The sequence below is a fragment of the Pagrus major genome, chromosome 11, assembly GCF_040436345.1.
Source record: "Pagrus major chromosome 11, Pma_NU_1.0".
Lineage (NCBI taxonomy): Eukaryota > Metazoa > Chordata > Actinopteri > Spariformes > Sparidae > Pagrus > Pagrus major.
Genome location: NC_133225.1, coordinates 10,169,965 through 10,184,787, shown reverse-complemented (window position 1 = coordinate 10,184,787; position 14,823 = coordinate 10,169,965). Strand labels below are relative to the sequence as shown.

General features: G+C 42.2%; 1 protein-coding gene across 1 annotated transcript; it reads right to left on the bottom strand.

Annotated features, from left to right (window-relative positions):
* Window positions 1-2,250: 2,250 nt before the first annotated feature.
* Window positions 2,251-4,280, bottom strand: jun (Jun proto-oncogene, AP-1 transcription factor subunit). The gene has a single exon (XM_073477142.1). It carries the CDS (start codon window positions 3,965-3,967, stop codon window positions 2,984-2,986), a length of 984 nt encoding a protein of 327 aa, XP_073333243.1. The 5' UTR covers window positions 3,968-4,280; the 3' UTR covers window positions 2,251-2,983.
* Window positions 4,281-14,823: the final 10,543 nt, after the last annotated feature.

The window sequence follows — 14,823 nt, the reverse complement described above, 5'->3', positions numbered from 1 at the left end:
AACAAATGCAGAGGAGTAAAAGTAGCCTACAATATTTCCCTCTCAGCTGTAGTGAGGTAAAATAATGAAGCATAAAATGGAAGTATTCCAGTAAAATATTAAAATGTAGCCAATTTAACACAGTACTTGAATGCAGCTTTGACAACAGATTTCGATATTTTTAATGTATTTATTTTTATTTATCTTAATTTGTATATCCAGTAGGGTGCGCTTTGTTGTCATGGTAATCTTTTCATTGACTTGCCCTTGGTAACTTCTCAGGACCGTATTATGCAGAGATTATAGAGTCGATTCACTTCCCGTAATACACGCCTCCTGCGTCGTGACGTAGGTCTTCCGAGCGTTCCCTCTCCTTATATGGTCGGGAAGGACTCCGCTTTCCGGAATGATGTCATGTTACCCCAAGTTTGAGACTTCAGAACTGCTGAAAGTAGACTATATATATATATATATATATATATATATATATATATATATATATATATATATATATATATATATATATATATATATATATATATTATATATATATATATATATATTATATATATATATATATATATATAATTAAACACAAATAATAGTCTAATGGAGCCTTACAAATAATAATTAAGAATAAACATCCCGGACAATACACTTTATATATATTTATTCTTTTACTTTCTCTGTTTATGGGCCTAAGAGATATGGAATTAGAATTAACGTCATTATATTTGTTCATGAAATGAAATGAAAATGTACTGTTAAATTAGCTATATTATATGCATCAAACCATTTTACGAAAATCTATTAGACATTATATTTAAAGAGAAGAAAAAAAAGAAAAAGGGAAACAAAAGAGGAAAAGAAAGAATAAAATGCAAAACAGTCTGACTGCTTTGACAGAATAGGACAATAAGGCACGTTTGTTTCACATTTAGGCTATATTATGTATAATAAATAAATATAAAAGTAATTTTAAAATCCATTCAGCCCCCATTGTTAATAAGCTGTTCCGTGTCTTTGAATCATCAGTGAATCATGACAGGTCTGTTTTCATTTAAGCACAAAACAACAACCAATGAGCCAATGCCAGCTACAGTGGAGGAATAAATATGGGACAGCCACAGTTCAGTTCATCTCTCAGGTGAGTCGGTCTGTGTCGCCCTCTAGTGTTTCATGAGAAGACGCACACACTGGTTCAAGGCATGATACTGTATAACCTGTGTGCCATATCTGATCTGCCCTGCCACATTCACCTGCTGTTATAGGGGTCTATGCTGGGTTTACTGTGGATATCAAGTCAAAGCTTTCTTCATTTCAGCTGTAGAAAGTCCCAATCTGTCTTTAACTTCATAATGTTGAGGTGTATTTATATAGGCTAATTGAGGGGATGGGAAACAATACTATTGGTTCTCATCTGGTCATAACTGCAAACACTGGGATGGGTTTATCAGCATTACACTTAACTTATATTTAGTTATCTGGCCTGTGTCAATGAGGCTCCTATCTTGTGTTGTGTTTACATTTTGATTATTAAGTTACTTCCCACAGCATACTCATTGGAGGTACACCTTATTATGATTATATGATAATATAATGAAATGTATCCAGTATCTCCCACAGTCGTGCTTTTACATTTTATTGAGTCAAACATCAGTATGTGTTATCTCTGCTGTAGCCCGTGTATCTATTCATTTACAACGTAGGACCAAAGACTTTGCCAGAGTTTGTTTCGACATACATGCCGGTTCTTTCCATATTTACGCCAGGACAGGAAGTCTTGTTGAATAACTTAATGGTGCAACAGCATTAAGGGTGCCCTGTAATTTTCCTCTCATTGTGTGTCAAATCAGTGATGCCTTCGATGTCCTCAGTTGAGATTTATTGCATGATCCTGTTAAACTCTGTAACAGTGTTGCGGTTAACGTTTTACAGAGTTCTACTTGCAGTAGTGATAAAAACCTGAGAACAATGGGAGGTTTTGTGTGATACTCTTCAGGTAGGTGTGTGTGTGTGTGTATGCTGAGACATAAAGTGGAGATCTCAAGCAGCCTCCATCAGTCGTAAGTGAGCCCGGCCTGTCAGCTGCAACACAATCACTTAGCCTGGATCAATACCAGCACTAATGGAATTTACCTTGAGGTACTGGGAACTGGCTGCTCCTGCAACATGTTGCAACATGTTTGATTGTTTGAGCTCTTGACATGGCACACCCACTTTTTTTATTTTTTTACCACACACTTAGAAGGAACACAGAGACACTGTTGCTTCATTTCATCTGGTTTATTTTCTTAAATATCGATTAGTTTCTGAAGTGCTCAGAAAACAGAACATAAAAAAATTATACAGTTTTCTTATTACAAATGGTAAACATAAGTACTCCAAGTTGATCTTATATACATATAACAATGAGTGAAACCCCATTAAACAGCTTTAGAAAAAAACAAGTAAATCTTGAAGCTTTTCTAACTTAATTTCTTACAATTAAGAAAAGTACATTGTACTGTAACTCAGAAGTCAGGCAGCTTTTGTTACAACTTTTCAGCCGTTTAGAGTTGGCCAAACACGCCCAAGTTTGAGGCCATTATGGCTACAGCAAGAAAAGTCTCTATTGCAGGTTCTTACATCCTCTAATACTGAATTTCTCCTTTGATGGTCATGATAAGGTCCATGCAGAGCTGGGGTGGAAATCAAGAAAACTTCAGTCCTGTCCACTTCTGTAAAAAACAGCACGAAACAGAGACAAGAAGGGTGTCCTGCTTGTCGCCATGCCCCCTCTGGTTCACGGCTACTGTCCCTGTCCCGAGCCCCTCTCTGGGACGCGCCAAGGGGGGAGCGCGTGGCACTCAGGAACTTTAGCGCGCGCGGTCCCCGGTCCTGCCAGTGTCGCGCCACATCATCCCAAATCCTCCTCCAGGAGACACAGCCACTCACTATCACAGGAAGCGTCCGTTTCGTTCAACCACAGTCTTTTTCTCTCTCCGCCGCCGCTGACACCGCCTCAGAAGGTCTGGAGCTGCTGAGTTAACATGAGCTGGCAGCCGCTGTTGACGTGGTTCATCACCTTCTGCTTCAGCTGGGCCACCTGCTCGCGCAGCATGTTGGCGGTGGACGCGAGCTCCGAGTTCTGGGACTTGAGGTTCTTCACTTTATCCTCCAGCCGAGAGATGCGCTCCAGCTTCCTCTTCCGGCATTTGGAGGCAGCGATGCGGTTCCTCATCCTCTTTCTCTCAGCCTTGATGCGCTCCTGGTTCTCCATGTCAATAGGGGAGAGAGGAGGGGTCTCCCCCGGCATCTCAGGCACGGTTTGGGGCTCCTCTTTGAGCGCCGTGAGCCGGGGGATCTGGCCGGAGGATGGCTGCCCGTAGATGGGGAGCTGAGGCGGGGCAGCAGGGAAGGACATAGTCGGGGCTGAGGTGGTGTAATTGGGCGCAGAGACGGTGCTGATGGCCGGGTTGAAAGTGTTCAAGTCCTCATAGACCGGCGAGTCGGAGCGCATGGTGGCGTTGTTGTTGTAAACGGTGGCGCCGGCAACAGATGACACCGGCGGCAGGGCAGTGTTGACACTGGTCTGAGGGGCTGAGGTGACACTCACGTTAGGTGTGCCCGGCATGTGCTGGTGGTGGAGCTCAGCCAGGGCTCGGACGAACCCCTCCGCGAACCCCTCCTGTTCGTCGGTGACATTCTTGGGGCACAGGAACTGTGTCGGGGTCGGCGTGGTGGTGATGAGCCCGTTGCTGGACTGGATGATGAGCCTCTCCAGCTCCGGGGAGGCCAGCTTCAGCAAGCCCACGTCGGGAGAGGTGAGGATGTCGCCGGCTTTGGCCCGCAGGTGAGGCTTCAGGGTGCCCGTCGGGTCGGAGAGGTTCAGTGTCATGTTGTGTTTCAGGGCTTTGGGGTTGCTGTACCCGTAGCCGGCGTTGTCGTGCTGAGAGAAAGCGTTGAGTGAGTCGTCATAGAAAGTAGTTTCCATCTTGGTATACATAGAAGAGAAACCGAAAACAATGTTCTATAAAGTCTTCTACAAAACACCTGAGTCCCCCCTTCTCTTCTTCCTGGTTTATCAGTTGTCCAAACGTCCTCTCTGTACGTGCGTAAAAACTTCCAAACTTTGAGTGCGCACTTTGCTGACAGGAATCAGGACTTACTTCTTTCAGCCAGCGACGGTCGTTTGTTCAGAGTAGTAACAGTTCACGAGGCTTTAGCCAAAGTATCCAGACTTTGTATTGAGTCCGTGAATGAGAAGCGCCGAGCGGCTCTAACTTGTGTCGGCTGACTGCGGTGCTTCCTCCGCCTGGCCGTGTTGTATATACTCTGAGCGGTGCAGCGTGGAGGCAAACCTTATCTGCTGCCGCTGCCTCTCTAAAAATAGCCATGATGTCATGACGGGGCTCTCCCATTGGCCGGAGGGCGTGTCGCGGGGCGGGGCCCTGCCCTCCGATAAGGCGCGTTGCCTTGACGACCACCCAGAAGATTCTGAATCTCGCGGTGGATTGTGGGATGAGGTAATGCTGTAAGGAGAGCGTAAGCGCGGTGCATTGTGGGATGACGTATTGTTTTTGAATGTCTGGTTACCCGCTTTACTGTCAGTGGCGGGACAGCAGCTCCGCTCTCAGCAGGGACTCTGTGTCTGAGCAGCTCCGCTGTAACTCTGCTTTCTGTTGTTGTTTATCAGCCCACACGTTTTCTGCTTACTTCAACTTTTTGTACACATAGAAGTCTTCAGCTGACAAATCTCCAATTACCTATGAATTTCATAAAATGATTAAAATAATCAATTCTATTCTCTGATCTTCAACCTTGTGGTTACAGTAAATGAAAAAAATGACATTCTCTTCTCTCTTACTAAATATTTGTAGAGTTACAACATAAGGCTAACAATAAATGAAAATGATCTGACTTTCAAAATGTATTATTGTTTATCAGCTTCAAAAGACATTTTGTAGCTAATGCAAAGATGAAAAAGCATCAAATGGCTGATAAAAGCAGACTAAAAATAAGCTTGATCTTAAATGATTGGTTAACAGGAAGCACTTTATTAAATAATAATAATAATAACAATATTAATAATAATAAATAGTCTTATATATTGTAAATAAACTTGACCTGAATTTCAGAATAGAATATAATCTTGTAAGTGTCATTTTAATATTGCTATAAGTCATAATACTATTTTGTGATGCACTCAAAGAAAATAGTTCTTACAAATTTTATTCTGTTTCGCAAATCAAGTTTATTCACATTTTACCAGCCTTAAAATAACCATATTATATCGTATGACATGAGTACATAAAAAAAATGACCCTCACAAATTTAAAGGGGCTCTTTAAAAAAGAAAAAACCTTTTCTCTGCATTTAACCCATCCTAGAGGAGCAGTAGGCAGCCAACATACAGCACCTGGGACTAACTCCAGTGCCTTGGTCAAGGGAACTGATCAGAGAATTAACCTAATAATATACATGATCTGATGGTGGGGGAAACCGGAGAACATGCAAACTCCACACAGAAAGGCTCTCCCCCACTGGGATTCGAACCCAGGACCTTCTTGCTGCTAAGTATTGCGCCACTGTGCTGTTGTATTGTATTATTTTCTGTTCTACTTCTACTATGCCTCCGAAATACGGCTCTAATTTCTGTGGGTTTGCACTTGAGAAAGTTGTGAGCTCAAAGAACTTGGAAAAAGCAAATGAAAACCTTTACGTGAAAACAAATTATATATTTTTCCGCGTGTGTGTGCACTCCTGGTGGAAAGTCGTCTTGTTCTGACTGTCATTTTGTTTCTCAGTCTGGGATGTCATGGTGGTCTCTGGCCGGTGGTCCCCCTATAAATTGTTCTATACACAAAACATTTCCCACATGTAGTTTTGACTACACTTTGCTTGCTGAGGGAGCTAAAATTTGACACCTGGGCAGGTTAATATAAACATAGACATATTTACATATTAAATCCAGTTATTTACCTGAAGTGTGGAGCCAAGTCCGTCTTAATGAGTCATGAACCCTCTAGTACCCTTTAGTCATTAGGAGACAGATTTAATAGGACCTTTTTGCTTTTACCACTGCATAGCCCACACGTCTGAAAAGCTACATTTAAGACCTTTTATTTCTGCTACAACTACAGACGGTTAAAGATAGATCTACAGACGTCTGTTCGTCCTCATAAAGAGCAAGCGCATTTCCTATTAGCCATGTCAGGGTGTGTAATTAGTGTAGTGCAGTCCATTGTCCCCTGGCCTTTGGTCAGAAATCACAGCTGGTTTAATGGCAGGAGGTTAACCGGTGTGTCTTACGTGTTCCCCTCTAGTCTTCCACACTCCCACTGTCTGGGTCATCTTCTGCCCTGCCAGCTTTACTGCCTACTATCTCCAGCGCTCCACGTCTAAATATGTCCCCCTTGTGTGACGAGTAAATCAGCCCCCTGGCGCTGGCTGGCTCAGAGAGGCACCTAAGGAGGATGGCCCGGATCATAAAACACCACCACAGTCTGACTTTTTATGGCTGCTAATGTTGTCTTTATGTACTGTTGTATATGTCAAACCACAGCACTCAATAACGTTGGATATAATTTGATCCAGTCAGCTGACTTAACTGATTTTGTGCGGTTTCTTTTCTGATTTAAGAGAAGATTGCTTTGCTTTATAGTCATGCACACACAAGGGAAATGTTAAGGTGGGTCTTAAGGTGCATACACCTTCTTTGGACTTCTTTTTCTTGGGTTTCTTTAGATGAAGGTTAACTTCAAATGTAGTTACAAACTTAAACAGCCTTTCTTATCCTCTAATTTTCTGTCAGTTTTTTTTACTCCGCCATACTTTTATAACTGTCGCTGTGGGAATGTAATGAGGATAAAATGTTTAGTCGCTTGTTTACACTCGATGTTCCACCGGCACATTGTGAAATATTTATCCACTTTGTCTCATTCATCTATTCATGACTGATTTTCTTCTGAATTAAAGGGCATGAAAGAATCATAAGTAGGTGGTCCGGTGCCCGCCACCTGCCAGCAGGCATCCACATCTCTGACTTCACCCTTTGTCCTAGACGAAATAAGTTAGGGTAAAACATATGATGTCATTTAAAGTTATTATCTAATTTCAATTAAAGCTCTTTTCAGAGTCAAATCCCATGGCAAAAGTCAGACCTTGGTAAATTCTGTTTTATTCAAATGGTGTTTAATACAGAATCCTAAATGTTTCAATATGGCTGGAGGAGCGCTGGTTGGATCGGATCTGCATTTCTTCCCTGGTCGCCATGCGTAAAGTTATAAAGGGGTAACCACAGTGTGGTACTTTGCCAAAGTAATTTTCTGTGCAGGAATGTATGGGAAAATTAGCATGGAGGAACCCTACTGTTTAAAGTGACTATTCAACGTGAAGTTGGGATATCCTGCTGCTGCCTTGGTTCAGAGCCTGGACATTTGGTCACTTGTGGTCACACGCGGTACTTATTCATAACTGCCCTCACATGTAGACGGATAGAGTCAGAGGCCTGGGAGGGGAGAGGCCAATTGTTAATGTAACCAAGAAGTAGCCACATCCAACATAGAACAAATTCAATACATTTTAACATTGATCTTTGTAATAATTTGTCTCATATAAATGATATACAGATTCTAAGTCAGACAGCATATTTCACTGATTGTGGCTGATTCACTGTCGTCTGTGAAACAGGAACTCTTTTGTAAAAATATGTGGTTTATGGGACGAAGAGGCTTGGTGTTCTTGTGAATTATTTCTGTTTTTTGGAGCTAAATGCCGGCTCTCAGGAACTTTGGGAAGTGAGGTTTCAGTACTGTGGAAAGAACAAACTACCACAGGATAGATGGAGAGGTAGCAGGATAAGTTCAAGGTATTTTGCTATTTTCCAGCTGTGGAAAATCCAGAATCAAAAACAATCATTTGGCTTACGCTGCACTTCACAAATGAACAGAAGCTGTGTCTGTTTCTTGTGTATATCATAATTGGCCAACGCTATTCTTAGAAGTCCACAGAGAAATGAAAGAGTCCTACCGTGTTCATGAATCACAAATAGCCACCTTTCTCATCAGGAGGGATAGAGGGTGATGGTGGCATTATTACAAGCCAACGAGGCTGCCAAACAGCCAACACCTGGTGATATTTCCAGTCATTTTTGTGATGACCAAAACTATTTGTCACTGGAAGTCTGACCATCTCCTTCTGAGACAAAAGAGAAATAGAAAATTCAATCCTTTACTTAAAGGTGCACTATGTAAGAACTAAAAGAAGAAGTAAAATTATCAACAGAATGTTAAAAACACAACAGTTTTGACACTGAGTCAGAGATGCCTTTGTATTGTGTCGCAGAGGTACCTTCTGAAATTAGCATGCTAAGTAGCTAAGCCTGGGCTTCTGAACGTGAGAAATAAATTCAATGGCAATACATCCGATAGTTTTTAAGATATCATAGTCTGGACCAAAGTGAAGGACCAACCGACCGACTCTGCCACCCGCAGAAATCTGAGAAAATGTTTTGGTAAACGTTTTGGTTGTGTATGTGTTAGTTCCACATTAATCTTCCTGACTCACAGTCATGACTTAATTTTGAAACGTCTCGTTGTTTTATAGTACACTATACAAGTGGCGGTGATTCATCTCTTCACTTTCCTCTCTCTGCATCTGTGTTTTATTTTCAAGATTAATAATGAACGCAGACTCTCACACACGTGTTTTTCAAGTACTGTGTTCCTGCTCAGCTGCATCCTGACCTGAGGTAATACAATCGGCCTTCTCAGTTGTCTAGTCTTCAGCTTTTCCTCCCATCAGCCCCTGCTTCTCGATGAACTTTTTTTTTTTTTTTTTAATCATAGGCCTCTACGTTATACCTCCCCCTTTCTCCTGACTCTCACCTCTACCTCTGCACTGTTTTTCCCTCTGGAGTGGATCCCAATTACAGTATACCACCCCCCCAACACACATTTTGCCTTTCTCTTATCTTTCTCCTCCTCCTCCTCCTCTTCCTCCTCTCTCTCTCTCACTCACACTCCCTCTCATCTTACTCCTATCAGTGGCTGTCCAGGCAGCAGGATTTCCCCTGTGATGGAAACAGGCTGTGGCCCGGTTGTATTGTTTCAGCAGTTCTTTTCAGTAAAAATCTCAGAGTGCTCTCTGTGTTTGTGTTGGTATCATTTAAAGACAAACCAGTACACCGGCCAAACCACTGTGGAGAACAAAGCAGAAGAGAAGACAGTGAAAGATGAAAAAAATTGCTCTTTACGTCAAACTGAACATCCCTCGAGGTTTGCAGGGTGACTGAGAGACAGAGTAACAGAGTGTTGAAGCTTAAGAGACAGTACACACTCACAATGATCTTTCCCTGTGAGAACTATTGTTTTTTCAGCTGTTATCCAAAGGAATAAAGCACCCGACTGTGTAGATACACACTCAGATGTGAATGTGTGTTCACGTCTGGGTCTGCCTTGTAACTGTAACTGCAATATTGTTACTTTAATATTATTTGCACCTATATTTACAGCGATGTGAATTGTCTACATCTGTGATCCCAAGCTGGGGTTGACAAGACAGCTAATCACAGGGCCTATGTGGATGGAGTAGATCAACTAGTTATAAGACTAACTATATAAGCTATAAGACCTGAACACAACATCTCTTTTTGATAAAGAGTATGTGAAAATTAGGTATCACGCTAGCAGAGAAGTTGAAACAGCTACAAAGTAATTAATAATTGATAGTTAAACAAACGTCATTAGTATGTTCGAAATAGCTAAAAGTAATGGGTACAAGGTTAAAGTACTTATCTAAGAGTAATAAACTGTTGAAATGATAAAATAAGCAGAATGATTAATAGTTAGCTAAACACTTTAGATAAACAGTTGAAACAGTAAGCTGAACGTAATGGATAGGCCCAAATAGTTGAAAGTTCACAGAACATCATGGCTAAATGGATAAATTAGTTTAAAGTAATGGATAAATAATTAAAATACTGGGCAAAAAAAAACTGGTCTACGGGATAGATAGGTAATGGGAATGTGGACTGAATGTCTGAATGAAAAACAACGATATCGATGCACCTTTCAGTAACAATTTCTGTTTTTGTCTGTCAAAACACATCATTCCACACCTCCTTCCCCCTTTTGTTCTCGTCCTCTTCCTCCTTAACTGACACCGTATCTGTCATTCTTTCTGATTGCCTCCTTTTTTTTATCATCTTTACCTGGATTATATGTTACACACACACGCGTGCCATCCTCACACATATTAAAGATACAGTGGCCACCATTTTTGTAATGAAAGGAAAAGATGTAACTTAACGACAAATGTCTCTCCTCCCCTTCTGGATTTATGACATGATGTAAAAGGAGGAATCGTTGTGTTTGATTACTACACGCACACACACACACGCACACACACACACACACACACACTGAATCTCCCTGAGTGATGTCTCATTGTTTCGCCCTTCACAATGACTGTTTGATGTCTGTCTTTGACGAGGTTTTCCAGGAGCTGTTTTAATTAATTTGCCCATAAAATGAACCGTGATTCCCAGCAGCCTCTCTGGCACCCGCGGCCACAAAAGACTTTATTAGCTTTGACAATTAATCGTCGCTAACTACCCTGACTAATCACATCTTAGATTTATTGCTAAGAATCATATGGAATATTGATTGGCTCTCCCTCGTTTTGGCCCTCTCAGCGCACCGTAACTCACTCAGGCAAGTGTACGATGACATCATTGGTTAAGGGTGGGCACAGTGCAGGTTGTTTGACTTTACTTTTGCTTCTTAGGCTACAGATGCGTTTTTTTCGTCATATCTACGGCAGGAGAACGACTGAACGACTTCAGTTAAAGGGTTACATAGACTGGGATTTGTATGTTTGTGGGGGTGCTTGTCTGTATGCGTTTTTATTTGTTGTCTCAGCGTAATTTAATCTATGAGAGTGGGTCTGGGCCTCATTATGTAAATTAAATAACCTCATCTAAAAAGAAAGGCAGAGTGAGCACACACAGCAGGACAAACACACACACACACATATACACACAGAGGCACACAGAAGCACTAACACACACGCGCACACACAGGCAGGCAAAGTAAATGGCCTTTTTGACACTGTAAAGGAGGTTGTGTGTGCACATGTGCAGCCTGTGTGTATGTGTGTGTGTGTGTGTGTGTGCACTCAAAGACCTGTACGAGTCCTCAGCTGGCTCTGTTCAGCCTGTAACAGGGAGGCGAGTGTGTGAGTGTGTCACCAGGGAGAATGATCGATAGCTATTAAAACCCACCAGTGCCCCAGTCCAGATGGAGGACTATTTGTGTGTGTCCGTGTGTGTGTGTGTGTGTGTGTCTGTTTAGCCATGATCAAGCACTGTGTTTGTACAGGTGGAACACTATATGGCAGCAATGCTAACCTGTTCCACTCCATTTACCCCTGCAAGCTGTGGGACCGTACCAGCCGCACAAGGTGTGTGTTTGTGTGCGCGAGTGTGACTCGGAGGTTGTCAGTGTGTGTTTGGACTTGCTGGTTATTCTAGCCTGGCTTTTCAGAGGCAATAAAAAAGTAAAGGGAGAAGAAGGAAGGGGGAGGGAGGGAGAGAGGGCGGGGGGAGAGAGAGTGACAGGACCGAGCGATTGTTTTAAATCGAGCAGCAGTTTCTGTGAAACGATGGAGAATGGAAGTTTGTTCTTTTTCATTCGCTGCAGACGAGAGAATATAAATACTGGCTCGCCAAAAAGAGAGAGAGAGAAGCTTTCACAGATAAAACGTGACTCGGGCCTCTGTGAATATTTCACTTAAATTATTTTCATGCTTTATTGGATATGTGATAAGTATAAGTGAATCTGATCTTGCAGAATGCAGTCCTATGAAACAAGAGACGTGCAACTGTAAAAAAAACAGACTCTTCTCTTTCTTGCTCTCTCTATCTTTGTCTCTCTCTCTCATGCACACATGCATGTGCGCTGCACACACTCATACACACAGAGAGATCACCCTCACCACCCTCCTCTGAGACAGCTATGAAACCCGATAACAGATCAATACTGAGTTGAGTGGTGTTATGGTTGAAGGGGAGGGTGCTCAGAATTTGATGGTTGTCTGGTTGTTGAACGAAGGATATCATGTCACTTTATACCGTGCTAAGACCATGGAAAATACTGATTTCTGATTGGATGACAGGTGTTCATTAAAAGTGACAGTTATGGAATAATGGCAAATACTAAAATATATAACACAAGTAAAGAATGGTAATTAAGTTGGCAACATGACTCAGTAATGTCAGTTACACAGCTATTTCTACCTTATTGTGTTAGTCACCGTAAGTAAACAGTCATACTAGACCAACAGAGGTTGTAACAGCAAAACCCCTGAGTGTATTATGATGTGTAGTGATGAGAAGACGGATGTCCCAGTGTGTTTTGTTCACCACTACCACCGTTAGCAACCAACTTGTGATTAACACTTTCGGTTTAGCTACCAACTGCCAGCCCCGCAGTTACTGCTCATCTCTGAATCAGAGAGTGTGAGGACGCCAAAGTTGACGTCAAAGTCAAGTCCAGCTCACTTGGTCCTCAGCTCAGTGGGTTTCTACTCACAATTGTTGTGGTCCAGATCCGGTGGTCCACGGTCCTGTTTCCCAGATCTGATTTGGGCCAGTTCTGGGTTGCTCGGTTCACTCTTGGCTGACATGTGGCCATGTTTGTGGCTCAGATCTGGCAAACATGAGTCGACCGCCCGAGTGCCATCATTCCACGTGGTATGTAGGCTGGACGAACATGTCTGGTACAATTTTGCAATCTGGGTTGGGTGTGTGCTTTGTCAACGAGAGTCTCTTGCAGGATCAGAGACTCTCACCTGACTCAGAGAGACTAATCTGGTTCTTATGCACAGCTGCAAGTGTACAAGATTTTTGGATTCATCTTGCAAAAAAAAGACTCCCTTTAAGTGTCCATTTAAGAGCTTACAGCCTGTGTTAGAATGCCAGCAACAAAACTGAAACTGAGTAAAGGTTTGAGTCATTCGTGGTTCGATCAAAGGTGGTCACTTTGTCCGAGGAACCTGGGAAAGTTTAATTTGTTTGTTTTTTGATGAGTCCCTGGATCGGAAAATACTGGGCTTATGTCATCCATTAGTTTCCCTAATAGGAACAAATGGTTGTACATATCATCAGACGCTGTATAACAATGCCAGAGACCCGTGTGTGTGTGTGTGTGTGTGTGTGTATATGCGAGTGCACATGTGTTTGTTTGGGGCTTGGTTGGGTGAGGCTGAAGAGAGGAAACATGCGTGAGTGACAGTAGTTAGTTCTGTTTTCCAGTATTAGCTCAGTCACTCATCAGGGCTACCTGCACTGTGTGTGTGTGTGTGTGTGTGTGTGTGTGTTTTCACATGTACCTGTTTCACAACACAGAGACAACAATAAACCCTCTTCACTCTGACTCTCTCATTGTTTTTCTCCTTTTTATTGTTCAGGAAATTTTTTTTTTTTTTTTCAATTTTTATTTTTCTGTCTCGTATGACAATCAACATTTTTTCTCTCTGGGTGTTTCCCCTCCCCGACTCTCTGGTATTATTGTAGGGATTTGCTAATAAACGTGTTGGTTGTCCCGTTGCTGTGCCAACCGAGCAACAAATATTTGGAGCTATGTGGCACCTTCCACCAACATTCCAGGATCTGCTGTTTTGGAAAGTCGTCTTTCTCTCCTCCTTCTTTCATTCTCCATCCAACTCTCAGCCCTCCCTCCCTCTGTCTCTCTCTCTCTCTCGCTCACTCTCTCGCTCCGTCACCCTTCACTGTCTCTGCCCTCCTCTTTTCTGCCTCCCTCCAGATAAATGGACTCTTTGTCTCCTGGTGAAATGAACTTGAAAACAGTAGTTGGGACAAGTGGTTCTGTCTAACAGCAGGAACACACACTATATCTGGGCACTAATGCAGATCAGGAATAGGAACTGCTTTGTCATTGTAGCTGGCTAAATGGAGATTTGACAAGCACAGTGCTCTACCAAAATATTACCATTACTCAGTGTACTGTACTCTTAGTACACTAAGGATAGCTTGAGGATAACAAATATACCATATTCAGACTGGATAAGACATAATTGAATGTGGTCAAGTCATACAAACAATAATCCATAACACAGTGTCAGTGCATTGTACATATACAGACCAATATATGTAGTTTCAAAATTGACCTCAGTGTTGCGTGGACTTTTCTCTTAAGTATTCAATTTAGTACTACACTTTAATGATCAAAAAACACGTCAGTACTCTCATACTGTCCAGTGCTGCAGCATTGCATCCCCCCTCTGTCTGCAATGCTGTTTTAGCTCTTGTCTCTTTAAGGCCCCCCTCCAAAATAGTCTGGTCTGATTGGTCAGCTCACACACGTCTGAGCCGGCACCGCTCATCGTGTATCTGGATGGCTCGATGTTGTGTTTCAGCTTCCAATTAGCTTCACTTCTACCTTGAATATAGGCATAAATTGTGTAAATGTGTGACATGATGACTGAGTGTGATGTCGGAATTAAAGTGGGGTGTTTTAGGAGCAGTGTTTTCGTGGGAGAGAGGAGCTCCCGTTGCCGTAGACTTTGGGCTATATAGCTTTCATGACCTTTAACATGCACACTCTCCTACAGACCTGGCCCATTAAATAGCTGTACAAAGTATTTTGTATGACAACAGAGACGCTAAAATTAGCTCCATCTCAACCAACTTCAACATAAAAAGGCTACTCACTTGTTAATTAATCAGTAATACTAATCTAATAAACTATTCATAATAACAACACTTGCATGGACAGCTTCCTATAATGAGTACTTCTGGTCAAAAATCTGATTGCAAGACTTTTAGATATACTGGATTAT

Coding starts and splice junctions, on each gene's coding strand:
- jun (XM_073477142.1), bottom strand. CDS start 3,967: ATGTATACCAAGATGGAAACTACTTTCTATGACGACTCACTCAACGCT.